This window comes from Strigops habroptila, chromosome 19 (genome assembly GCF_004027225.2).
Source record: "Strigops habroptila isolate Jane chromosome 19, bStrHab1.2.pri, whole genome shotgun sequence".
Lineage (NCBI taxonomy): Eukaryota > Metazoa > Chordata > Aves > Psittaciformes > Psittacidae > Strigops > Strigops habroptila.
Genome location: NC_044295.2, coordinates 1078649 through 1106054, shown reverse-complemented (window position 1 = coordinate 1106054; position 27406 = coordinate 1078649). Strand labels below are relative to the sequence as shown.

General features: G+C 45.8%; 1 protein-coding gene across 1 annotated transcript; it reads right to left on the bottom strand.

Moving 5' to 3' along the window:
- ZNF652 (zinc finger protein 652) lies at window positions 1-26267 on the bottom strand. Its single transcript, XM_030508762.1, has 6 exons — window positions 25808-26267; window positions 8942-10090; window positions 5419-5566; window positions 4759-4874; window positions 3392-3536; window positions 1-2943 (listed from the first exon to the last, which is right to left on the bottom strand). Exons 2-6 carry the CDS (start codon window positions 9848-9850, stop codon window positions 2429-2431), a joined length of 1833 nt encoding a protein of 610 aa, XP_030364622.1. The 5' UTR covers window positions 9851-10090; window positions 25808-26267; the 3' UTR covers window positions 1-2428.
- Between the last annotated feature and the right edge of the window lie 1139 nt (window positions 26268-27406).

Genomic DNA, 27406 nt, shown 5'->3' with positions numbered 1-27406 from the left:
TTTTGGAATTCTGAATAGCAGCCTAATACTGGAAATTTATTGAGAAGAAAAATTATTTTGCAAAACTGGAATACAATCCATTTACCAAGATTATTATTATTATTTTCTTTTTTTTTTTAGCATTTAAAAATCAGTTCATAACAGGCCTGACCAGAAAATAGTGGCACAACAGAAACGTAGGTTGCGAAGGTGACGTGGAATGCATAGAACCTCCGGGGCGGACCAGCCACAGTAAATACAACAGTCATCATCATGATCATGAGTGGGAATTCAGTTCCATAACTGGCTTTTGCTTTTAGAAGGTAAGAGGGTGTATATAAATATGATAGAGAAAACATTTAAAGAAACCCCATTGCTTTATTTTTCAGGGGTTTCAGCTCAGTCAAAACTGAGGAGGTTTGTTGGGCACAAATCGCCCTTTCTAGGTCCTAAAATTTCCTATGCTTGTTATGGAAAAAAACCCCCAACATGAATGATAAGGTGGTAGAAAATAGTGAAGAACAGAACATCACCCAAGAAGCTAATTCTCAACAGAGGACCTGGTGTTTCAAAACACTTCATAGCATTAACCGTGAGGAAGTAACACTAGGAAGAATCCCATCAGCCACAAACCCCCCCAGTTCATTACCAAGCAGAACAAGTTTGACATCTGGCCTGTGAGGATCTCTGGATGTACAGTTTGGTGGGTTTTAATGCAAAAAGCAGCACGGAAAAGTAGGAATTTTAAGGAAAAGAGGACTTACAGTACATTGCCTTGGGCCTCTGTCTTCAGTGAAGGTGGCAACAAGTTCCTAGATTGCATAATGCTGCTATATTTAGTTTTAGTTGAAGAGAAATACAAACCTGAAAAAATAACAGCTACTCACTGGTTAAAACAGATACATTTGGCATTCCAGCCCACCATCCCTGCACTAAACCTGTCATTTCCCCCTCATTGCCTCCCGGGATTATGAAACAGTGACATGCCTACAATTCAAAGTTTCCTATCCTACAACTGTAAAACTTGGCTTTGCCATAAGTATGACTACGACCCCTAGAAATCATCCCATCATTTTATGCACATTACATTTATGGGATAGAGCTTCACATGGTACATACAGTGCTACCAGCATTTTCTTAACAATGCAACTGAAACACCATCGTCTCATTCAAACTTCTCTTCTCACTCTTACAATCAAGCAGTCAGAAACACCCCATTTTATGATCTCCCTTCATTCCCCTCTCCTAACAACTCTAGGAATTCCAAAAAGCAATCTGAAGAGCAGCATTGGATGTGATCCCCAACTTAAAATCATACCATGAAAAGCCACTAAACCCGGCTCTCCTCAAGAGAAAAGATGCTTGGCTGACTTGAGGTACTTGATGTAGTCTCTGCTGTCACACCTCCCGTTCTCTTGTGACTCTCTATTCCCAAAGTAGCAGGTCCCTATGTGTAAGGGGCTCCTTTTCTAACCCATCTCACACCTCCTAAGAAAACTTGTGCAGTGGGAATATGGCATATCCCAATGTCCTTGTCCAAAACTGTGAAAAGGGAAACATAAGGTTTAAAAAGAGAAAGAAAAAAGCTCTACTAAAATAAATTACTTAAAGTCCTTTAAATCACCATCGCTTTGGAGGCAACCTTTCCAGAGACCTCTTGGGTTCCTTTCTTCTCTGAAGCACCTTTTAAGTTGTATGGTTGTAAGAATAACTTTAACTCTAGAAGCTATATGCATCTTTTTAAGAATCACATTTTGATGATTATAAAAATTTATCTATTATACAACATAGGTCCAGCTACACTGAAAAAATTACACCGCTTATTGAAATACATTTCATTTTAGAAACAGACTACTAAATAGGTCTATACAAAAACCTCTAAAATAATTTCTGTAGTAAAATAAAGAGTGTGTTAGGAGAGCTACACAAACAAGACATTTTTGTGTCTTTCTTTATAATGCTCAAATATACTGTGATACGTGGCTGGCTCACTCCATAGCCGGCCCCAAAAGCTGAAAAGAATCCATTACGATACACAGTGATACAATTAATGCTCTGTATTAATCTCACAGCCTTTCCGATTAGTACAAAGGAAAACCAGGCCTGTCTCCTCTTTGAGGAGAAGTCCAGGATATAAAAGCAAGCATACCTCATCAGCTGATATGAAATTAGAAAATTCCACCAGTCTCAGTATCTGAAATTTAGAAAAGTCACCAGTAAAACGCAAGCAAATGGGGTTTAAGTCCTGTTGGGTCCCAGGTTCAAAGGAGCACTGCTGATCCGAAACAGGATTTCCTCGGTTGGTAACTGATTCAAGGGATAAAATCAGGACCATGTGCTGGGGCTAAGAGAAAGACAAAGATCCTCACCAACTAACCCTCTTGTACTTCCACGAGGGCATGTTTCCATGTGCATAAAATGGGGAAATAGCTGGCAGGAAGCAGAGACGTTAGTGGTGCTGTGCTGAACTGTTCTTTTCTGCCAGGTGTCGCAGAAAGTTGTCCTCACTCTGGCCTCTGTGATTTAAAGGCTCACTCTTAAAAAGAGCTGGAGGAGGGGGTAAATGAGGGACTGGGGGCACCGGGAGGTGATGTGGATGGTGAGGATGAGGATGTAGGTGAAGGTGTGAATAGGGGTGCGGAATGGGGCGCGGAGGAAGCGTGCTGACTGGGTTCAGGTTGATAGGCGGAGTTGGGGCGGTGGGTGTGTTCACTACAGCAGGGACTGTGGTGGCAGGAGAAGTCGTGGACAGTGGGATCTGGACAGCAGCTGACACGTTGACGGGGCTGGTGACACGGAAGCACTTCTCCTTGTGTGCCTTGAGCATGTTGGAGAAGCGAAATCGCTGGCCACACACGTCACACGGGTAGGGCTTCTCCCCCGTGTGAGTTCTGCGGTGCCTCTTCATGTTTGGGCGGCTGGTGAAGCTCTTCCCACAGATTTCACAGATAAAGGGCTTCTCTCCTGCAAGCACAGATCCAGCAATCAAGTTAGGCACAGAACATCTGCTAATACTTACACTTCAGCACATTTATGCAAACAAACTGCAGCCTACAGAAGCTACTGTGACTGCTGCCTTCAGCAAACAGACACAGCTGCTCCACAGCAGTCCTCAGCCTTTATGAAACCCTCTCTCACCTTTGGATTTTGATGCATGAGAATCTTTTACAAGGCTTTGGCAAGGGGTTCCTTCAGACCACAGTAAGAAGGAAGTAAGCCTAAGTGCTCATTTTCCCCCACAGTGAATCACAGGACTACAGATTTAACAGTAAGATAATGTATGAACCTCTCCTGTCTGATTTTCTAGGTTGGAGAGCAGTTTTGATCCCAAATTCCAAGAAAGGGAATACAACTGGAAGTACAGGAAAGTTTGTCCTGGAAGTACTCGTGCTTTTCCTAGATTAGTTCTTACCAGTGTGTGTTTTCATGTGCTCATCAAAGTACTGTTTCATGTTGAAGTCTTTGCCACACCACTGGCACATGAACTGTTTGTGCCCAATGTGGATGCTCATGTGAGAACGCAGCTGGTACTTGTACTGAAACCTCTCATCACAGTTCTGCAACAGAAAAACAGCAACCCATGGTACTCAGGCATCACATAGCAGGAAGCGAGGCAGTCAGGGGACAGCACTTTGAATTTACTATGTTAAGGAGTTAAGAATACCTGAACGAGTACACACAGAGACCCTCACACAAACACAGGGTTTAAATGATGCAGCCAGTAGAATATGGGCTGTGCTAAGAGGTCTGCTGGCACAGGAGCCTTGGCAAGGAGCGTGGAACAGTCACAACCTTTAGCTGACACAGCTGCTGGCAGCAGAGACAGGGTTATGCCAACAGAAAAGTGCTTCTGTTGGCTTAAGGTGTCATTTGGAGGTTTTGCAGCTTTGCTGGACTACAGCAAGCCTCCACTAGAGGACTCTGCTCACCCAGCAAAGCCAACAGCAGCTCTATGGGTCTGGCTTTACAGCTGTTATTTATCGGTGTGAGGCAATTCCAGTCCTAAGGAGTCTTGTCCCCAAGACGACTGTGGCTGCACAACCGCCACTACTACTCGGTGTCCGGCCGGGGTTGTGCCCCATTCGGTGGGCAGGGTGAACCACCAGACCTGCCCTGGAAAAGGGAAGGGCTCTGCACCCCCTCTGCCTCCATCATGTGATACCCACAAGCATCCCCATCAGATGACTGAGACATCATCTGCCCCAGACACATGTCTGGGTTAGTCTGCCCCATTCAGTCTCATTCCCCAGGGCAGGCACAAAATAACAATGGCAAAAGCCTGTGAGTGCATCAGGGAGATACTCTCCCTCATCCCAACACACATGTGGTTTAAGAGATGCAAATTCAGAGTCTTAAATCTCAAGGAGGTCACGCTTTGCAGTGAGGACAACAGTTTTTCCCACAAGTGAAAATCCAGCAGTAATTTGTTTTTTCACTGCCATCTGTTTCAAGTAACTGGGCAGGACAGGGAGGATTAATGGCATTTGCATTAGGCTTTGCTATGAACACTGAGAGAACACTAGGATTCAAATCCTGCCGCAGCGTGTACTCATTGAGGAAAAACATGAGAGCCAGCAGTAAAAGCAAACCAAAGGCATCGCAGGTCGAACGGCTGCATCTCTGCTGTGCTCTCCATGGAGTTTTCCCAGATTTTAATGCAACTGCACCTCAGTTACAAGTCAGTCAATTCAGTTTCCACCTACAGTCCCCACTGACAGCGTTACTAAGTTTATACCTTCCTGCTACCGTATCTACATGTATTACCAGTTGCTGCCTCACCTCACATCTGAAAGGTTTCTCTCCAGAATGCTGTAGGGAATGTACTTTGAGAGACATACTGCGTTTGAATGATTTCCCACAGGTTTCACATGTAAATGGCATGTCCTTTGTGTGTGCTGCAACACAACAGTACATTAGAGAGGGTCATTCCAATGCAAACTTTTCTTGAACCATTTGTTTTCCTCCAACTCTAAGCAGGAAAGTGCTAACTACTGAACAGCTTCGAAGTATATACATAGACGCACGCAGATTTTGCTTGCTGCCCAGTACTACAGACCTGAACTTGCTAAGGATAAAGCTCAGACAACTGAAGTTGCCTTACTGTTTTTCTCCACAAAACAGCAATTAGGAGTTAAGAACCACAAGGGGTGATGGGTTTAAACTGAACCAGGGGACGTTCAGGTTAGATATAAGGAAGAAGTTGTTCCCTGTGAGGGTGCTGAGGCGCTGGCACAGGGTGCCCAGAGAAGCTGTGGCTGCCCCATCCCTGGCAGTGTTCAAGGCCAGGTTGGACACAGGGGCTTGGAGCAACCTGCTCTAGTGGAAGGTGTCCCTGCCCGGGGCAGGGGCTTGGAACTGGATGATCTGAAAGTCCTTTCCAACCCGAACTATTCTATGATTATGAGGCAGAACCAGCAGAAGCACTGATCAATAACTCACCAACCATATGTTTCCGCACGTGGGCCATGGTGTAGAACTTCTTCTCACATATCTCACAAGAGAATTTCTTTTCTGCATATCCGTGGACAATCTTGATGTGTTCATGGAGGGACCAGAGCTTCTTGAATGATTTATTACAGGAAACGCACTGAATGAATGGGACAAATAGAAGGAATTTTCAATTAGAAAGATTCAGTAATTCAAGTCAGTGGAGTTAAGCCACGGATCATCCTCTTGCGTGACAAAAAGAAGCCCAAACCAAGTCAAAATGCTGTGTACTGTCTCAGATTAAGCTTACATTTATTGTTTCAGACTTGAAACAATTACACTACGAAAAGCCAGATCAAGCAGGATTGGAGAGGATGTGAACACACTGCATGGTGGTGCCACCTGAAGAGCACTACAGCCACTGCACGAGCTTATTTCCCAAACACAACAGCATCTATAGCTGGATGCAGCCCTCAAGGAGCTAACACAGAGAAGACAACTTCACAGGCACTGATGCTGCTGGTGTGGGAGCAAGCCGAACCCCTGAAGTGGGAAGAAGCCAACAGAGGTGGAGGAGGCCAACACCACCACGTTGCCTTTAAACCCATCTGCACGTCCAGCTCTGTCTTTCACAGGAGCACTGTGACCCCTCCAACACCTTAGGAACTACTCAGAGCTCTCTCATCTCCTTTTAGCTCTACACAGAAGACAGCTTCCCTCTTGCAGCTCTTGACCATGTGGAGAGTGTGGCACACAGCTCATCCAGCAAAGCAAGTTGTCACCTCCATCTCTGGTGTTCTGACTCTTCATTTATATGGATCAGTAGCGCTGTAGGTCTAAATTGACAATACGCAAACAATGTTTGAATCTCTTCCCACACCTCCTGTGATACGTCCAGAAAGTCAGCCATGAGCAGGATCCACAGGCTCTCATACGTCTCTTTTTCCCCCAATAGTTGGTTCTTGCGAAAGACTTGACACAAAAATCCTTGCACCACTTTGAAAACTCCAGCATACCCGAGTTGTAAAGCTTGACAGCAGACAGACGTGATGACACCGAGTCATCTTCATCTTTGACGTGAAGAGAAAGGAATTGTGGCTTGTTATTTTATGTTGGGTGTTGGGGTTTTTGGTGCATCTCCAGTTTTCTGCCTCCCTATCACCCTCCTTCCCCTCAAGGTAAGGAGAGCTGTCTGCTGTTCACTGCAGAACTAGCAAATACTGTGCCTTCTGCCAACTTGAGTTGTTTCTTCTCTGCACAGCTAAGTTACGCTGCTTCTACAGTGCTTCAATCTCTGTAGGCTTGGAAACTCTGGTACCCCACTCACCATGCTGATGCCAAGGAGAGACTCTGCATCTAAAAGTACCTACGTGGAGGCATGTGAGGAACAAACTGTAGCCCTTGAGAGGAAAAAAAGAAACCCTGGAGAGTAAAATAATGCTAAGAAATTATCAAAAAGCTTTGATTTAAGGTAAGTAAATCCTTGGATTGGTCAGTCTACAATTTAATTGATGGTCAGCAGCAAGTAGTGTAGAACACAGAGTTAGTACAGAGAGAGGCTAAGGTGACAACAGAAATTCCGGGAAGGTGCTCATTTTGAAAGGATGAAACCCAGAAATTACCTGGAAAAACAGATATATCCCATCACTTAGGTGAAAAATATAGAGAGGAGCCAGCCAAGTTCGTATCAGCTCAATTACCACTTACATAGTGAAACCATTTCTTTCTCCTAGACAAAGCTCCATATCCCTCTTAACATATTAAACCCTACATTAATGTAAAATGTTCATATCCCTTTACTCCTTTTGCCAAGTGTGATAAAATCAAATGAGCAGGCAGCTGGGAACCACATTCCAAATGTCAGGAGAGACAAAAAGAATTGTTGAATACATGCTTATAGTGGGAACTTGAAGATGACCAGCAGTGCTTCTGGCACTAGAAATATTTGGGAAGGTTTCTAGACCTGATTCTTCTTGTATTGGGTATGAAAAGACAATGACTACAATTTGTTCTTTTCCTATCAATTTGGGGCATAGGAATGTAACCCCTCAGCAGCACGGGTGTGCGTGGATTACAGCTCCTTTTCCATTCTATGCCACATGTTCCAAATATTCATGAATTCCTGCTTCAAGTCTAAAGATTTTATGCTGTGAAAGAGCCACCTGGATGATAGGGCATTGCTGAAATCTGCATTTCAACGTTCTCTGCTACACTAAACTTGTGAAGTATTCATTTCAAACCTGCAAGGACATACTGCAATGTTGATGTATTTTGCTAACTAGGCTCAAGACTCATTATCTTATATTCTACTCCTTCCTTCAGTCTTCCTCCTCTGAGCTGAAACATAAGGAAAAATAGCACAATGTTATACAGAGCTGCATTTGAGTCTTACAGCAAAGAGAAATTGCAATAGATACTTCAACTGTCTCTCGCGCAGTGGGAAATGAATCCCAACTCAGTTCAGCATTTAAGCAAACAAACAAAATCTTAAATCTTGCTGGTAAAACTCATTGGGCAGACAAAGAACTCGCTGCCCTACAAACTCTCAGCATTTCAGCTGCACGGAAACTGAGCTTCACGCTGGCAGCGGGATCATTTCAGAAGTAGACGGCAATGCTGTGCCGAGTTTAACAAGGCAACGAAAAGCACGTTCGAATCAGCAGATAAAACAACAGTGCCCCCAGTTACATGAGAACACAGATGCCTACGAGCAAAGTACAAACCACAGATGAATCAGAAACTCTGAAGCTCTTTCCACAACTTCAAACTTTAAAATGGTTCTATTACAACACAGGCTTCCATTGTTGCGTCCAATTAAAAGCTGCAAATCTTCTGGTGAGAAAGACCAGAGATCTTTATATTATCAGTGAGATTTACTGAGCTTTTTTTTGACACTGGGGAAAGGGCAGACTCAACAGATTGAGTCACTGAATTCATACACTGCCAAATGCACACATGAACACCTACTGTCAATTACCTGTGGGCAATTAGCTCAGTAGGGTTTCCATTTGAACACCGGTTCACATCCTGACTTCACCAGTTCCTTTCTCACCTGCTTGCCTCTCTGGTATGTCATGAAATTCCAATTCCAATACCAGCAACATGCCAGAATTCCGCTCTCCCTTTGAAATCTTACCTGGCCACACTCTGTGACTGAGTTTCAGGACACTGAAACACTGTGAACATTAAAGCTAGCGATAGCTGCAGGTGCTCAGCACCTGAAGGAGGACGGTTTATCCTGTCAAAGGACTCCACTGCAAACGCACTTGCTTCTTGAGTCTGACATTAGTAGCTTTGTGTTTTCCCCAACTCGTAGTTAAATACGAGAGTAACTCTGCTAAATCAGATGGCAGTTGTACACTCTGTTCCCTGCCATTTACTTCTTTTGGAAGACACCAAAGTGTTGATACGTAGAGACAAGGTCTCGGTCAGAACCTGGTGTGCGCAAAAGATTTCCCCCTCTGAAGTGTCCACTAGCTGTATCCAGGGCACGACAGAAGGTTTGGAAATCTGGCAAGCAGGTGAGCAAACCTACCTGGATATTTTTTTCACAGTCTGTTTGCTGGTGAAGGGACAGCTCACTTTCTAGAACAAATTTCTTCCCACATTTGTCGCAGATCTGCATGCGCCTGTGAGTGACGTTCATGTGCTTCTCCAGGTACCAGCGTGTGTTAAACACCCTGGGGCACTTCTCACAGGTTAAAGTCTCCTTCTCTTCACACTTTGATTTCTGCACAGGTGCCTTGGGCTCCTTTGCAGCTTTCTTCTTACGCTTGGGGGGCTCCACACTCTTTCTACGACCCCTTGTAGTTCTGGGTGATGGGGAAGTTGTGGCTGCTGCAGCAGATGCAGCTCTCCTTGTTCTCCTTTGTGCAACACTAACTTTTTCCACTCTTTTCTCTTTTTTCTTCTGCCTCTCATTTTCCTCATCATCATTACTGTCTTCAGTGGCCTCTTCCCCACTGTCACCCTCCTCTTCCTCACTGCTGGTCTTAAGAACAGCAGTCTCTTTGGACTGGGAGGGGACACCCTTCTCCCCTTTTGATACATTTAATGTTTGGTTGTTAAGGTTTACCTCTACTATAATCTGCTCCCTTTTGTAAGTCACTTCATCTTCCTCCTCTTCTTCCTCCTCAGAGTCGTCAGAGTTTTCTCTATCTTCTTTCACAGCCCGGACCTCTCCTACCGATCTGTTCTCCCTGAAATATGGCTGCTCCTCTCTTTCATGGAGATGTGGTTTACTCATTTTGCTGTCCACCAACACAGAGTAAGGACTTCCTGACTCTCTCTTGTATACTTTGGTGGACAGATCAAGTTCCTGGCTGGCACCATGATAAAAGGTAGGTGGCACTTGACCACGGCGACTGTCCTCTTGCGCCATCCCTGCTACATGCGCCGCACAGTTTTCAACCAACTGTTGGCATGAATTGGCTGTTTGACTCATTTGGGGGGCCCTGATTCATTGAGCACCTTTAATCCCAGAAAAACCAAGTAAGCAGCTTGAAATCAGGATGGACTCGCAAGACCGATGCCTGTTCCATCTACACAGAATGAACAAAATAGGATTCTCTGCAGGTGTTGAGCACTGACGTGTAGGTCACAGGATTCTGGTATTATGGCAAGAGCAGAGCAGGAGTAATTATTCTTCTGGAGAAAGTTGCCAATGAACCGTTGAACATTGTATCTAGAAAAGACAACAGAGAAAACAAAGTCAATTAAAAATTAAGCCCTAAAATCATCAGCTAATTGTTCTGAGTTTGTACAACTGGGGTATGACACAGGGTATGGTATCTGTATCTGCTGGGGGTGGACTGTCCCATAGCACTGTCTCAAGCAAAACTGGCAGTTTTAGACACAAATAAGTGCACCTTTTGCAGGGACCAGAACTGCTACTGGACTCCTGGGATATGGAACTCAAGGCAATGACTATTGTCCACCACCACCTGCCCCAACGCTGAACCAAGGTGGGCTTCTCCTGGACTCTTAAGCGCACAGGTAGCCCCAAAACTGCTCTACTCCCATACACCTCTCCATCAAACAAGGTGCATACCTACACAGAAACACCTCTTCTCCTCCTGTATCATAGAACAGTTAGGGTTGGAAAGGTCCTTAAGTTCATCTAGTTCCAATCTCCCTGCCATGGGCAGGGACACCTTGCACTAAACCATGTCACCCAAGACTGCATCCAACCTGGTCTTGACCACTGCAAGGGATGGATCTCCCAAAGGGAGCCCATCCTTCCCCAGACAGAGGACATATTCCACTGAACAACGTTCCATTAATGTAGATATGCATGAAGAATTTCAATGGAGCCATTTTCAACTCGCAGCACTAAATCACATTAAGAACACCGTGTCCCCTGCTCGTTTCCACCTCAGAGATCCCTCACGCAGCCTCCTGATTTAAAGCACTTATTCTTTTGTCTCCTCCTTCTCCCTTCCCCCAGCTACTTCTTCCTCAGTGCAGTAGCCAAACAATATGACACTTGCCCATCTAAATTTCGCTTGCAGTTATCCAAGTTGGAATTTGACCAGGACACTGTTACTTCCTCTTGTAAAAAATGCCACGTGATCTCGACTGAATACAAGTAATCAATCTCTCACATCTGTTTTTCACCAGGACAATTACATTTTGGGAGCACGGTATTGCAACAGCAAGCCAAGATTTAGGCTGTGCTGATCAAATCAGAAATGCAAGTCCTGACCAAACACACTCTGAGCTAAACCTGGGTGCAGAAGAGAATTAAGGACAGAGCCTAAGAGACATCCCTTGACTAGAAGGCAGAGAAGGGCCCTAACACTAAAAATGATGGATTGAGCAGCTGAATATGAAGAAAACTGGACTCTCACTACTGGAATTTGAACAATTCCTTGAGGCTGTAAAGCCTGGGCTAAACCCAGCAGACAGGTATAAACCGCTTGGATTGCACAGAATCATGTGGCCATTTTTATTGTTGCTATTCTTGGAGCAACAACAAAAAGCCACCAACATAAAGCAGCCCCACAGATATGGGTTTTTACGATAAATTTCCTTCCACATCACACTGACTTAAAATACTCTCCACGGGGCAAATGCCCTAATTTCCAGCCAAACATGTTTTGATACAATTTATATATTCTAAGGGAAGTATATATTTTTATCTATCTATATATATATATAGATAAATTCATCTATTTAAAGGGGGGAAATTCCAGAATTTTCCCCCTTTAAAGTGAATTTAATTGAACAGGAGATGAACCTACCAATGGTCGTGGCGGTTTGAATAATAAAGACTGAACTCTGCCCTACAGCTCTTTGTGAAGAGCCACGCTGGGGAAAGCAGCAGACCAACATCCAGTCACCTGATTAGCAGCTTCAAGTTCATTAAAGCACAGGCTGGAATGGTTTTCCAGGCTTTCCAGATGCACTCAAAAAGGGCCCTGAGGATGCCAGACAGTGACCTGCAGCCAGACCTGCAGCACCACAACAGCAGAGCCTATTCCTGCTGCTGCATTCTCCCCCTCGGCAGGGTCTTGGGAGCTTCCCAGCTCCAGAGGTGAGGCAGGAAGAAGAAAGCCAAGACCCAGCTGAGCCAGGAAATACGTGGAGATGGGCTGTTACCATTGGCTTGTGATCACAAGTAATATTCAGATGGAAAAACTAGTAAATAATAAACTAAACTGGTTGTGATGGCAAGCCAGAATTAACAAGCCCATAGCCAGAAGGCCCTTGGAAAGCAGTGGGCATGAGGAAATCCAGGTTAGCCTTTCCCTTAAAACTTCATGAATTATTCAGCAGCTCAGAAATATCCCTGTGTCATGTAGAAAATGATACCTGATTATTTCCTCAGCACATTAAGCATCTCTCACAAGGCGCAGGAATCAATCAGGAAAGGCTGTCAGAATGCTGCTACCAGATAGCCAGGAAAAGCACAAAAACTGTCATGAAAAGGAAGTTTTACCTTCATCCCCCGTTTCCTGCATGTGAAAATACTCTCTTTCCATGCCCTGCCATCATTTCACCTCTGCTCAGTTCAGGAATATTCTGTATAACCAACCGCTTTGTACAAACGCAGTCCCACTTCAAAGGAAGAGCAACAAAAGGGTTTCTTCAGAGTTATCAAAGCTATTTGGTCTCAAAACCACTTCACTCTGCAGCATCAGTAACCTACTTTCACTCTGAATACACCACCCGCCACCCTCAAGGGACCTGCAGCTTTCGAACAACGTGAGTTAACAGCTGTAAAGCAAAGCCCTCCTTAGCCATGGAATACAAACAGCACACACGGATTTGCTGGTGGTTCCCAGACGGCACTTGAAATACTGCCCCAAATATTGTCACAGGTTATTCTGGGAAGTTTCTCATCCCAAAGGGAAGATGCAGCATTTGGATGTTTTTGGTTTTGCTTGGTTTTTGAAGGTGAATCCACCTTTCTCAAAGCTGCTGGATGGCTGGAGCTCACACAATGAATTTCAGGCCTCCAACTAAAGGGAGCAATGCAGGTTCTGGTTAAAATAGAAAAAGACACACAGTTTAAAAGCAGTTTTTGAAGCTTATCAAGACCTAAACCTGAGGAGTAACTGTATTAGGAGCACAGGATGAGCTTGTGAGCTACACGCAACACTGTAATCAAAGATCATACCAGGAAGTCCTGCAAGCCTACAAGCTGAGAACATTGGGGCTGTTCAGCCTGGAGAAGAGAAGCTGCGTGGAGACCTCAGAGCAGCTTCCAGTGTCTGAAGGGGGCTACAAGGATGCTGGAGAGGGACCTTCATCAGGGACTGGAGTGATAGGACAAGGGGTGATGGGTCCAAACTGGAACAGGGGGAGTTCAGGTTGGATCTAAGGCAGAAGCTGTTCCCTGTGAGGGTGCTGAGGCGCTGGCACAGGGTGCCCAGAGAAGCTGTGGCTGCCCCATCCCTGGCAGTGTTCAAGGCCAGGTTGGACACAGGGGCTTGGAGCAACCTGCTCTAGTGGAAGGTGTCCCTGCCCGGGGCAGGGGGCTGGAACTGGATGAGCTTTAAGGTCCCTTCAACCCAAACCATTCTATAATTCTATGAAATATTATAGGCTCAAACCCAGAAAACAAAGTACAACCAACTTGCAGACAGATGTGTAGGTGGAGGAAGCACGTGTACGTGGGAGCAACACTTCATACGATGCTTTTGCTGCTTCTAAAGCAAAACCGCATTTCTTCACATTATCTGTCCTAAAAATAGAACCGTTTGTAGCAGATTGCACTGAGTGCAATTACCTGCCCCAACTCTGACTCAGGAGATGCCTTGAAATCACAAAGCCCAAGTGCAATGTACTCAGAGGTTAATGGCTTCAAATTCCAAGTCCTCAGTTTGCCCTAAGAGAGGGACTGGCTGCCTGGCATCTTCATCTAACCTGTGCCAAGGCTGGAGGGTTTGACTCCTGGCAAGCACCCACCAGAAGCAGACACTGATGTACAAGATAAAAGCAGCTTCTCCCAGCTTTGGTACCAAGCGGAGTGGTTGCACAGTCATTTCTGCACCTCAAAACTCCCTGTGAGCCACCGACCCCAGCACAGCCTACACAGATGGTCACTGAATCACTCACTCTGGATGTTTCTGGTGGCTCCATGAAAGGACAGAAGCAGCACTTGGGGCACTCCTGCCACTTCTGGCCGATGTGACAGTGGCCTGATGTTTTATTTCTTATTTTAAACCATTTTAATTGCTGCCCATAGAAAAGTTATCAACACTAGCTCTGAAGATCGTCAGACTCTGGTCTAATTCACTTTGCTGTAGGTTGGCAAGTGCAGAAGCATTGCAGGCACAAGGGTGATCTGTCTGCTGACACAAAGACAGCACTTTATTGATTTATTACTTAGTTAACATCTGGAAGTTCTCCTGACTCTTCCCAGATAGCCATAACTACCAGAAAATTCCTTTAAAAATGCCCGTGCTTCAAGTCACACATTAGTGGCATTTGCTTGGGTTTTACACACTCCATAAGGGAAAGAGAGGAGGAAGGGTAAGAACTTGGGGCTTTCCTGCAGCTCACCTACTTGCATGAAAAGTGAGTGTTACAAGAGAAGAGATTGCAGTAGTCGATGTCCCACATTAAAAATGCATTAACTTATCACCCATCCATTATTTTCTTGCTTTGTTCTAACACAGCCTTTCAAGACAGGCACAGGATAGAACTGTTTGTTTTTATTTACTAGCCACTTGGACTAGATTTCACTTCCATCTTGGTACAGTTAGAAGTGCTCTCAACCTTAATATACCTCACAAGACATCAAACTTCTTTCTCCAAAAGTCTACAGCAGCCAGTGTGTGTGGATCTGAGCCACAGCTACCGCTGCAGCATCGAAATACCACACACCATATATAAACATCCCAAATTGACCACACAAGACCTGTAGCTTCACATGAGAAAACCCCCAGAACTTCTTTTTCTTCCCCTCTTCAGTTTAAGAGCAGACAGATCTCCCTTTAAAGCAGCTTTTAAATGGATACAAGAAGCACTGCAAAGAATGGGCAGGTCTTTCCACTCTGCCATTTAGGGGCATTGACCACTACACATAAACCCAAGTTCAATTGTTCATGGATTGATTCAAGATGCTCAAAACATCTTGAAGTGTTCTTTTCCATAAAACAAGACTACAGTTCGAAAAAGAACAGCCTTAGACCTGTGCTATAATTAAAGGCAATGCCATTCTGCATATGCATGAACAACTTGAAGTTCTGAAGGATCCTGAATGCCTTTTGGTTGGAAGCTACAATCCAGCAGCTCCATTAAGTCCTGGGGCAACCAGATTTGCCCACAGTTTACAAGCAGTTAAACACCATATGCCTAAAGAAACAATTTACATTAGTTAAGATAATGCACCAGTTTCTAACTAGCCAAGTAGTTGCTGAAGAAACTACACTTAGGAGTAAGGCAGTGGGTGTAGGTTGGGGGGACTAACGAAATACAGCTCCAACATTAGGCCAAACCTGGGACACGTTACAGCCTGGCTACCACCCGTTTCTAACCAGCATCCCTGTTGCCTTTCTACTCAGCAGGAAGAAACTTCCAGTGCAGCTAAAGCCTATGTGAATTCAGAATGCAAGTGCAGCTCAACCCCTGCAAAAGAGCAGCATCTTTTTGAGTTAAACGCTTTCACACCTACTGCTCACATTATTTGGACACAGAAGCATTAGAACTCTGATCAACTGATAAACTGGCACGTGTTTATTTTGAAAGGCTGATAAGAGAATGCATCATTCTGGGGAGTATAAATGTAGAGATAAGGGTGTGATTTTTCACTTTGCTTCTGCTAATATTCATCAGTGTTACTCATTTATCAATTTCATCAGCAGACAGGGCAGAAATACAAGAAAACGCCTCAGAAAAAGATCATTTTCATTGCAGAGCTACAACTTAGCTTCAAGTATACTGCCCAACACAAAGTTCTGCTGTGTTTTCCCTAAAAAGATCAAAACATTAATGCTTTCTCACTACAACTCTGTGAAATCCTTAGGTAATGTGAATTCCGAACAGCGTATCAGCAAGAAAGAACTAGAGACTGCAGTGTGACAATACAGTGTTTGACTACAACAGCCCAGTCACCTACAGCTCAATACACGAGCAGTGTTTTAGAGCACATAAAAAAGCAGCTTCAATATCCTTGCACAGTTTGAAGAACAGGTGCATGAACCAGAATTCCAGGCACAGCGATCCCAGTTAGTGGGAAAACACATCTGGTCCAAGTTACATCATGTCAGCGGATAGTAATCAGGACTATAACACAAGAGGGAATTATTTATATCATGGCACAATCACTCCTTTCTTGTGCATCTCAGCTGCTTTATATGCAAAACCCCTGAAAATATGTTTTTAAGTGGCAAGTTTTCTCTCAGACAGAGCCACAGTCAGCACATCCTCCCGGGTTTTGCATTTCTATGGCAAGTACTCAAGGCTGCCTTTGCCCATGTAAATGCAAACTAAAACCACTGCCTGCTACTAACGATCTGCTCTGCCATCTGCAAGACACCCAGGGACAGCTTGTAACACCCACCGAGGAGATGGTATCTCTAACAGGTTCCCACTTAGTGGAGCTACAAAGGAAAGGAGGGAAGAGTGATCCTATCTGCTGTGTCAGGACAGTTTTGCGCAGCTGACACAGACTTTGGGAATACGGTGTACACATGGCAAGAGGCTATTTGGAAACAGCATTCCCAATCCCTGTGAAAAACAAAAATCATCACTCTCTTCAGTTCTCTGGAAACCGATCTTCCCACCAACTCATAGAAAAGATGAGCCGTGCAGGGGTGTGTGGCACTGGGGCTTGTCTGCTGCTGGAACTGAAGCTATGCCACACGTTTGGGTACCTCTGGCCCAAATGGATTCGCCTCGGTACAACTCAGCAAAGCGATATGCACATCATAAACCCCAACAACGCTGGCAGGGACTGCAAGTGTTGCAGCAAGGCTTGGCAGGGAAACAAAAGAGTGGAGAGTGAATACATCCTGGTCCATTCTCCAAGGGCAGAAGCATGTTTGACGAGGTGATACATGAAAGCCTGAAGATGCAGGGCAGCATCTAGACTGTCCCGTCTTCCACTTATTGTTTTTGACCATTCCTAACATAACCTATGATAGGTATCTTGCTAACTAAGCAGGCAACGTATTTGCACTGTGTGGAGCTGGCTATTTGCCTGTAAGTATTTAACAGTCTAATGGAAAATGAAGCAGAGCGTATTCCCAATTCCAGAAAAACGCCTTGGAGAATATCCTGCAGCTAAAACACAAAAACCAGGATCAAAAACTTGCAGGCTTTTTCCATTTCTTCAGCTGAATTCTTTGGCTGTACCTAGAAATCTGGCTTGAGGGACAAAGGCTTTCAAAGCAGTGGTTTCCAGAGCTGGGAACCTGGATTTTTTTCAAGCATTATCTCCAGTCGAGGACTTCACCATTGTGGAATTCTGCAGCATTAGAAACCCCCAGCTTTTGCTATAAGCCTAAGGCTTTCTATTGCCGATCAACTAGGTTTAGATATGAGAACCATAAACCTCAACAGTTTTCTTTCACTAAGCAGAAGCATCTTGAAAGCAGCTCTAGTACACAATGAGATACACTCAAACTAAAAGTCTAAGCCCTTCCTACTACCTTAAATATATAAAAATTCAACTCCTTTGACTGAATTAGGAACTTCCTTGTATTCAAATCTATTGTTGTCTCCCATCTCTTTCAGAGCAAGAAACTGAAAGCAAGATTAAACCAAACCCAGGTAGTTAGCACTCAACAGTCGTCATTCACATGTATGCACCTTTTCCGTGTATTACTTTTATGTTTGATAACTTGAAGACACATCTATGAAACAAAAAAGCTTTATATGACCACATTAACACATCATCTGTCCCTTCGAATTTGTACACTCATCACAGCATGTGCCAGAAGCTCAAAACTACCCACTGCCAAGATACTGAAGGGCAATTGTTTCACCCATCAGCCTACTCCTTGTTGCAAATCACTTTTTATTGCCCAGTTTTCTTCTCGTTCAGCAGCAAGATTCCCTTTTGCTTTAAAAACTCTTCCTTTCACCATTACCTGCTCACGTATCTCGAAGACTAGTAAAAAACTGCACTAAGATTTTAAACCATCCATTAATATTCATGCACTGACACTTCTTATTAAACATCACTAACTTACTCTAAGGTTGCAAATGACTGCACTAACCATGGAGGCTACACACAAAGGCAGATGGAAACAAAAAGGAAATCTATCATCGAGATCTCCACTTGTGTTTCCCTAAAGTTAGCATTTTGCTTCCCAGGGAGGAGGAGTGGAGCAAGAGGCCCTCGATGTGGATCCGTGCCTTTGAATATGTAAATGGAGATCAGCTGAGAGAGAAACAAAATGTAAATGGTCTGTCTGCAAAGCCAAGCTGACAGGTAGAACTTCCACCTGGGATGTTTGTTCTGGAGGAAAGGTTTCTCCTCTGTTTAAACTGACAGCACTTTTGTATCCAGAATCCTAGAATATTTCCCTCCTCTCCTAGCAAGCCCTAAAGGAGACCTTTGAAGTATGTAGAATGGAGGGAACAACCAAGTTTTGTATTTTTAATACAGAACCATAGAATCAACCAGGTTGGAAAAACCCTTTAAGATCATCAAGTCCAACCTTTACCCCGGGACTGCCGAGTCCACCCACGAAACCACGTCACTAGGGTTCAGTTTAAGAAAACTCAGTTCTTTGCTTACAGCTTTGTGTTGGCCAGCCTGTACTACACACACAGCCCAGCACATAATGTGCTCCTGGAGCATTTCTCTTTTACACTGCATATACTACATAATGAAATATATCAACATCTGAGCCAAAAGCGTGATGTTACACACACACACTTTACAGAGTCTCTCAGTCACAGTTCACTGGAGTTTTTAAAGACCATTTTGATTCATTTCCAGATGACCAGTTTATCCTAAAGAAAAAAACCCCTAAATATTTTGGGATTTTGCTGAGAGTGGTATGTAATTATAAAAAAAAAAAAAGATTTTAAATAGCAAAATCTTCTTTGGCTTCCTGAAGCGTGAATTTGATCTCTCCAAAATCAAGTTTGTTCTTCTCACATCATTGGAATGTGCTTACGGATAGGTTTAAACCCTCTCCATGTTTTCAGGCAGAGCTCTTTACACACTAGATCATTTTGATTTTGAAACCAGCAAGAAGTTTGGATAAAGCTCCATAGCAACAAAAAAGCCGCCCGACTACCCTCTGCTCAGTGGTGGATGCACCAGCTGGGAGCAGGACGTGCCACACTCATCCTGTTAAATCAGCACAAGGAGCCTTCCTTCCCTTCCCTTCCTTCCCTGGGCTTCTCTTAGTGCCTCCTCCTCTCACACTGCCCACAAAAACACACCTGCATTCGCCTGGAGAGTTTGTTTTGTAACTTCGAGCAGCGTTTTAACTACTGCATTGCCAAGCACTGCTGGGATGAAGCCCAGCCTTGTGGTTAGTACAAGGATGAGGTGTGTGTTCATGCATGCACAAAGCACCAGCAGAGGTTTAGGTAATCTACTGTTGACAAAGTCTAAATGTGCCAATACCAAAACTCTACTATTGTGTTTCTTCTTGCACAATGTCACAACGCTCCTGTAAACCCGGTGTAACTGTTTGGTATGGTTATCTCCCGATACCAATTACCATCTTTGTTTTGAGCTCCCGAATCTTCTCAAACAATACACACAGAGTTTTAGATGCACAATGGAAACTTTTGGGAAAACAGAGCATCTCACTGTTCTGATATTTACAGAATTTAACAAAGCACATTTAACAACACACAGATTTACCAGCTACTAAGAAATACTAAACAAGTAACAATACAGCAGTGGAACTCCTGCCTGCACATACCCTACCTCTGCAAGTAGAAACTACAGTCAGCGTTCTCCCTGGAGGTAGCACAGTTAGACGTGGAGATTGAAAGCTGCTCAGCAAGTCCATGCGTGATCAGGACAGGCACTGTTCCACAACAGGAGTTCACTTCAACCTCCGCAGGTCTTAAAAGCTGTGATTCTCAAGCATAAATACTCTTCCCACCGATACAGTGGATTCTATTCCCAGTTTTTCCTCTAATTCATCATGCAGCTCTGGACATCTTATCTCTGCTTTGCATTTAAACTTCCTTCTGGGCAAAGTGAGGACAATTATCAGTTGAGGCCAAAGTTACTTGTTCATTTTAATCTGATCTAAGGCTGCGTGGCTGCCAAAGGAGTACACTTTCCCTATTTATATGCCAATACCAGCATTCTTATGGTTGCAAGGCAAGATGCCTTGGGAAATCAGTCTGCCTGGAAAATAACCATTCCTTGGGATAATTTTTCAGCTGGATCAGTTCTCTGAACCAGCTCACGGAGCAATTTCATCACTACTACCAGCATATTATAACCCAAACTCAAAGATTTCTCTTGAAGAACAGTAGTATCAGTGTTAGAGGCCTCAAGTCAAATCCACTTGGCAAAGGTCTGAACAAAGTGCCACACGAACCACGGCAGCACTTAGTGGCACACGAATTCCAGGTCTCAGCAGTGAGATGCTGTCTTTACAGCAGCCAGGAATGAGGGGGAAAACGCTTCAAGATTGAAGAAGAACCAGCCAAACCCTTTTTATTCCCTCTTTTCAAGAAGGAACAACAATTACTTAACTTCCTAAGCGAGGCAAGGAACAGCATCTCAGTAAGAATCTCAGTAAGATTGGGGTTATTTGTGCAAAGGGAGGGTGAGAAGGGAAAAAGAGTGTCCACCGACAGCAGGGATAATTCACTTCATCTTACTGACTGAATTTAAAGGGCTTGGAGCGTGGGATAAGAGAAGCACAGGCTAAGTAGAAGGTGGGATCCTTCATAAAGAAATCTGAAGGTTAGAGGAAAAACTATGAAAATCTAAAAGAGAGAAAAGAAAACACACTATTTTAGGAAACAACCCTAAAAAAGGCAGTAGAAAACAGTGTAATAAAGAAAGAGTAAGGTGAGGGGACACCAAACAGGAAACCAGAAGCATCAGAATGAATTTAGAAAGGTGGAAGGAGAGGAAGGGAAGCGCAACCAGGTGTGTGTTCAACCAAAACTGCCTGGCAAGAAGTTGCCATTTCATTCAGGGCCTGATTTGTCTGAGCCCTTCACACTGCAGTCAGCACGGCATCTCCTCAAACAGATTTTGTCCTGCAGCTAGTGAGTGTGAAATGAATGATTCAAGACATGCACGTTACAATAAAGCAAACTGGAGATTCTCAGCAGCCATTTTCACTATTACATGACATGAAGATTTATTAGGATGATACGTTTCCATCCTTGCTAAAGGCTTCTGGAGTCACATGTACAGACCACAACTTGTATTTTCATTGTCAAGCCTACTGGTGTCACAGTGCATTCAACACCTATCCCAATGTGAGCCCCTCATCAAGTGACATGCAGTTAAAACATGGGAAATCTAAGCACAGTGCATGGCACTTAGTAGGGAACTTGGAGAACTGACTCCAATGAGAAAGCATACAAAATATACTGAGGAATGGCAATGCATCTGAGCCCATCTTTTGGGAGAAACACCTCAGATTTGCTAGCCTGGAAGAGAAATAAAAAGGGAGAATTACTGGACTCAAGGATAGAGCTCCCATCATTGTATGAAACAGTGTTAGAAAGGATAGAACCAGAAAACCTACAGAAATCCGAGCAGAAGGAGAGCTGCTGCTTTAAAACATATGTGGCAAAAAAAATCTCTGCATCAACTGGAAAACTTAAATACTCCTGCTTGGCAAAGGCCCAGAAATACCCCGGTGACACAGCTAATTCCCAGTAACTGCTCCGTGCTGGGGCAGTGGACACTAACAGCAATCAGGCTTTTCGCTAGGAAGAATCTACTTTCTCCCATTAAAATTCATAGTTGTCACCGTGTGTGATTTGTCTGCAGACAACACTATTAAGACACATTCTGTAATTCCCTTTTCATCACATAAGCACTAAAAAGGCTTAAATAAGCATGACCTGTGAGCAACTGTGGTGCTCAGAACAGATTTGTACTGTCTTCCACCAGACCAGCGAGCCAGAAAAGCCAAGTCCTAGTGAGCTTTCTGCACCTGCAAGATTCAGCCGGGCTCCAACTTAAATATTTGTGACTGTTTGTGTACAACATTCCCATAAAAAAAGGGATGTGGATCAATGGATGCTTGTCTGTAAACTGTTGACTATAAAACCTTCTGCTTGTCAAATCAGAACAACTCTACTAGCTTATCCTACCAGGCTGTCTGTCTTCACAGTGCTACCACAAATACCCCTCCAAAATTCCAGCTGAAAAACTTGCTGCTCACTTGCATGTAGTACCTGGGATGGAATGAAATTGGCTTCACAGGTTTTGTCTCAATGTTAAGACGGATCCTAACTCCAGTAACCTTCAAGCAAGCCCTCTCTTCCATATTACATTCCTAAAACCACTTCTCCACTGAAAGAATCAAGTTTCAAAACTTAGAAATACACAAGAGAGGGACGGAGCACAAAGTGCTGGTAGTTGCTTAGCATAGCTAAATGTTTCTCTAGAGTGAAAACTACCAGTCTGAAACCTCCTCAGGGAAGGGTGTCTGAAAGTGTCAAGGAAACTAATGCAAGCTGCTTGTGTTAATGAGTTTAAGCTGCTGGCACCAGAGCTACTGCCAGAGTTTCACTCCCTATGCAATTGTTTTTCAGGAGGGAGGAGCAACGTCAAAATCACCCGTTGGAGATCACTTGGAAAATGAAGCTTTTACGCAGGTAATGTGGAAATGAGATACTAGAAGCTTAGGTTGTAATGAAGGTTTCACCTGTGCTGGGAAAGTCTGTTATGATTTCATTACTTATGAGCTGCATGAATTCTACTTGAGAGTTCTAAGCAAACCCCACCCACTTTCCAGAACACTGGAAACGAAGATCCTGCAAAGACCCAACACGGGCTATGGTCCGGTGTGTCATTTTACTCACGCTTTACTGGCTTCTAAGGGTAGGTGTTTAAACAGAGTTTGCAACTTCAAGAACAAGAAGCCAAGCTCTGGATCTGGTAGGGAGAGAGCTGTGTCACAGCAGGATACATTAAGAGATCAGCTGCTCTGTGCTGTAGGAATTTAACCAAGTAAGAGAATGGTTATAAGATATCCTAATACAATAACAAAGCACAGAATGGGGTTGTTAGAGAGTATCTCCATCTTCTCAATCAGTTGGCACTTCCTTCCAATTATATCTCTCTTTATTGTGGGGTCAGAAAGAAATCTGTTCTTTGATAAGAAGAGTGCCACAGAGAAATAGGTCACAGATGACACAGTTTTGTAACCACCTTAAATATACCTGTGCCAGCCAAATACACTATTGGTACACTGCTCTTCCATTAGGCACTGATATGACACAGGAGATCCAAGACTGGAAGATGGGAGAACCAAGACTGGAAGATGGGAGAACCAAGACTGGAAGATGGGAGAACCAAGACTGGAAGATGGGAGAACCAAGACTGGAAGATGGGAGAACCAAGACTGGAAGATGGGAGAACCAAGACTGGAAGATGGGAGAACCAAGACTGGAAGATGGGAGAACCAAGACTGGAAGATGGGAGAACCAAGACTGGAAGATGGGATCTTGCTTACAGAAAATATCTATTTAATGCAGCTGGACCAACTCAAAGGTCTCTTCCCGAGTCGTTCTTACATAGACACCTCTGGGTGGTATGACACCAGAAACAGTATGTTTGACCTACAAGCAACTTCTTGTACCTATAAAGACTTCCCATTTGTAGATGAAATTGCACCTCTAAGCCTGAAACTTCCATGTTCTATGATTCCAGCAAAGAGAATAAAACCAGAACATCCCAATATCTTGCACTTGCACCAGGACCTGACAAACTGCTTTTGTAGTTTAGCCCCTATATATACACCTAACCATTCATACAAAACTCCTGAAGAGTTTACTCTCCAGAAAACATCAGTTAAAGGCTTCCTGTATCAGTATTAGATAAGAAGAAATAACAACATCATAATTTAAGTCCTTTAAAACAAATTCGTAATAGTTAAAATGCCAAATTCTCTTTTGAGCATGTAAATATTTGAAAAGTTTCTTTACAAAGAATACAAATCCTAAGTCTTGAAACATTTACTGATCTTCCCCAATCTCAGTTCCTGCAACTAAACCTGAAGGACCTGTAGATACGAGCCACCGAATACTAGATAAAATTAAGTCTCTGACATCCTATTAAGTGCAATTGCTTAGTTAGAGAAATTAAAAGCCTTCAGGATTTTGCACTTTTCTTTCACACACACTCTCTGAAACAGCTCGCAAAATTTCTACCCCTCAACTACACGTTTACATTGTGAGTTTACTCTATATCTCCACTTGATTATTAATATCTCAATTTAAGCACTGGTTGCCTGGGACAGGGATGGGGCTTTTCACTCATTCAGCAAACCACCCGTATTGCAAGTGACTGATTAACCTCTACAAAGCAGGAAAAAATACATCTTTCAGGCAGGTAGAAAGACAGATAAAGGGGTTTCAAATAGATACCGATGAGACCACCAGATGCATGTAAAGGATGTAAATTATGTTTCCATCGAACTCTAGCTCCTTTTAAAATGACGTTTTGCAACTCCACAGCCCTTTTAACACCAGCAGCATCCACAGCCCCATGTCTACAAGGCACATCTCGCTAATACCCACCAGCCACCTCCAGAGGAAGAGCCCCCAACTTCCAGCAGGGAACAATCATGCTGCAGCCAGTCAGCACAGTGGCAAATCAAGGTGCACCAGCCCAGGCTTCACAAATCAATGCTCACACGTTACACCTCCTTTATGCAGCGCACACACACATCCCGCACCGTCCTTCTCTTGATTCACCGCGCATACACCACTGTCAACAAAGCATGTGCCAGTTGCCATTCCCAGAACAATACCTCTCAGGTCATCCCCTGGAAAGATAAAAATGCACATTCCTCACATCCTTTATGTCTACAGCACTTCCCTCGCTTTGACTTCAATCACTGCTGCTGCACAAGATGCCAAAACTCTGTTGTGATTAAAGATACTTACATAATTACTATTAAGACCAAAGAGATAGGCTATCTTGAAGCAAATCTTCTCATTCTAACAATACGTGCACCGAGACACCCACAGGACCCAAAGTTGCACAGAAGGTAGTTAAAAATCAAAACAAAACCCCAAAGCCTAGGGCGCACGTACCACTACATCTGTCCTGTGAGCAAAGGGGAAGGTACCTAAGTAAAAGACTAAGGAAGAGATAGAACACCAGGTTTTTACACGATTTTTCCCCTTCACGCACCTAGACCTTGAACCCGCAGCAGTTAGAAGGTAACACCGCGTTTCCTCACCTACCCAGTGACAACTCCAGCCCCAGAAGCATTCAAGAACCGCGTTCCCAACCGCGGACCGTGCGCCGCCGCGGCTGCACCCTCCGCAAGTGACAAGGAGGAAGGAGAGGGCTGCCGGTGTCCCCGCACCCCCGTGCCACCGCTGCCGGGAGGCGGCTGGAAGGCCACGGCAGGAGGGAAGGGAGGGGTGGGAAGGCAGCAGGACTCCCCCTCGCTGGCTCCAAGCGCGGCTCACCTTCCCTCCCCTCCCCCAGGCAGGTGGCACAGCCTCTTCCCAGCGGGAAGCACCAGGAGCCGGGGCAGGTCCCCCGGCCCTCCGGCAGCATTCCTCCGCCGCCCGCTCCCCTCCTCCCGCGGGGGGCTCCCCCGGGCCCGCACCCTGCTCCCGCCGGGGGGCCGGGCTCGGCGCTTACACCCTCCCTCCCCCCCCAATCCCGCTGCTTTCCAGGCCGGGAGGCGGCTCTACCCCGCTCCCTCCGTCACCCACCCCCGGGCTGGGCCTAGCGCTGTTCGGCGGCTGCCGCCAGGCCCGAGGAGAACGGGGAAGGGGATCCCCAACCGAGCGGGCGGCCCGCACTCACCCAGGCCGATCCCCGCAGGGCCACCCCCGCCGCCTTCCATGCCGGGCGGCGAGAGGACGGGAGAGGAGGGGGGGGGGGAGCACGGGCGAGGCGGCGGAGGGAGGGAGGGTGGTGGTGGTGGTGAAGGAGGCGAGGCGGGAGGGCGGAGGGCAGGGCGGCCGGGGCCCTCCCTCTGCTGTCCCTCCGCTCGGCCCCCTCTGCCGCCGACCGCGGCTCTCGCAGTGGCCGCTGCCCCGGGCTCCGGCCCAGGCCCCGCCGCCGGGGCCGCGGCTCCCGCTCGCTCCCCTCCTCCTCCGCCGCCTCCTCCTCCTCCGCCGCCGCCGCCGCCGCAGCGCTACGTGGCCGCCGCCAGTCTCGCGACTCCGCCGCGCGCAAGCGCGCGCGCGCGCGCGCCCGCGGGAGAGGCGGTTGGCGCGGGAGCGCGCTCTGGCGCGCGCGCGCGGGGCGGGAAAGAAGAGGAGGGGAAGGCGGGGGGGGGGAGCGAGGCAACAGCCTGACTGCGCATGCGCGCCGGCTGCGCTCTGCCCCCCGCGTCTCCCCGCTGCTCACCTCAAGGCAGCGGCGGGGCCGCAGGTGAGGTGCGCGGGGGGGAGCGGTGCGCATGCGCGGGGCGCAGGTGAGGCACCGACCGTTAGCTCCGCTGAGGTGAGGAGGGGCCGCCCTCACGGCGCCGCGCTGAGGGCTCCTCGGTCGCAGCTCTGCCGCCGCGGGAACCGGGACCTGGGCGCTCCCGTCCGCACCGAGAGGCGGGGTTGATGCCTCAGGACGGGGAGGCGCGGGGAAAGGGCCGGTGTCGCGCTGCCCCGCGGGAGCCAGGTAAGACCTTCAAAAAGCCTTATCGCTGAGGCACTACCGGAGTTACATTAGCCGGAGGAGTCGGTTGCTTTTGTTGTTGTGCCAAACCCCAGCTCCCACTTGTTCAAACCCTCCTCTCCCCTTCAAGTACTAATAACTACTTAACTCTGGCCTGTGGTTTCTTGCTCTCACCCACCTGCAGCGCCCGGGCCTGATGTATGAGGGAGATGTGACAAGAAGTGAATACAAACCAAAATGGGTTTTGCTGGTAGAGCTCCCTGTTGGCAGCAGGTACGGGGCTCACAAAAGGAGATGGGGAGGGTCGGGGCTGCTGCTTTCCAGCTGGCACAGCAGCTCACAGTGGTACCACCTCCCCGAGGAAGCGGCAAAGCCTCATCCAGAGCCCTGAAAACCACTGCTGAGCGCTGTGTAGGAGGGAAGAGCACTGCTGTGGTTTAGGTTTGGCAGCAGGAAAAGAATTAGCCAGAGTAGCAGGAACAGGAAAAGGGGGAAGGGCACCGCTTTGCTGGTGTTAGCTGCTTCCCAGGGATTTCAGCAATCTCTTGTGTCCTGTAGCTTTGGCTCCCTCTTGCCCGCTCTCTGACTTGTGTTCCTGCTGTAGTTTTAAATCCTTTAGTCTATGATCACTTCTCTACCTGTGGTTTGTTTCCTCATCCGCTTTGTTGGCTGCAAATGCCCCCACAGCATAGGGCACTCGATTCGAGGTTGTGCATAACATCTATACACCCTCACCTCTGTTGTATGTAATGTTACATGCCAGTGTATTTGACCCGCTCTTGACTA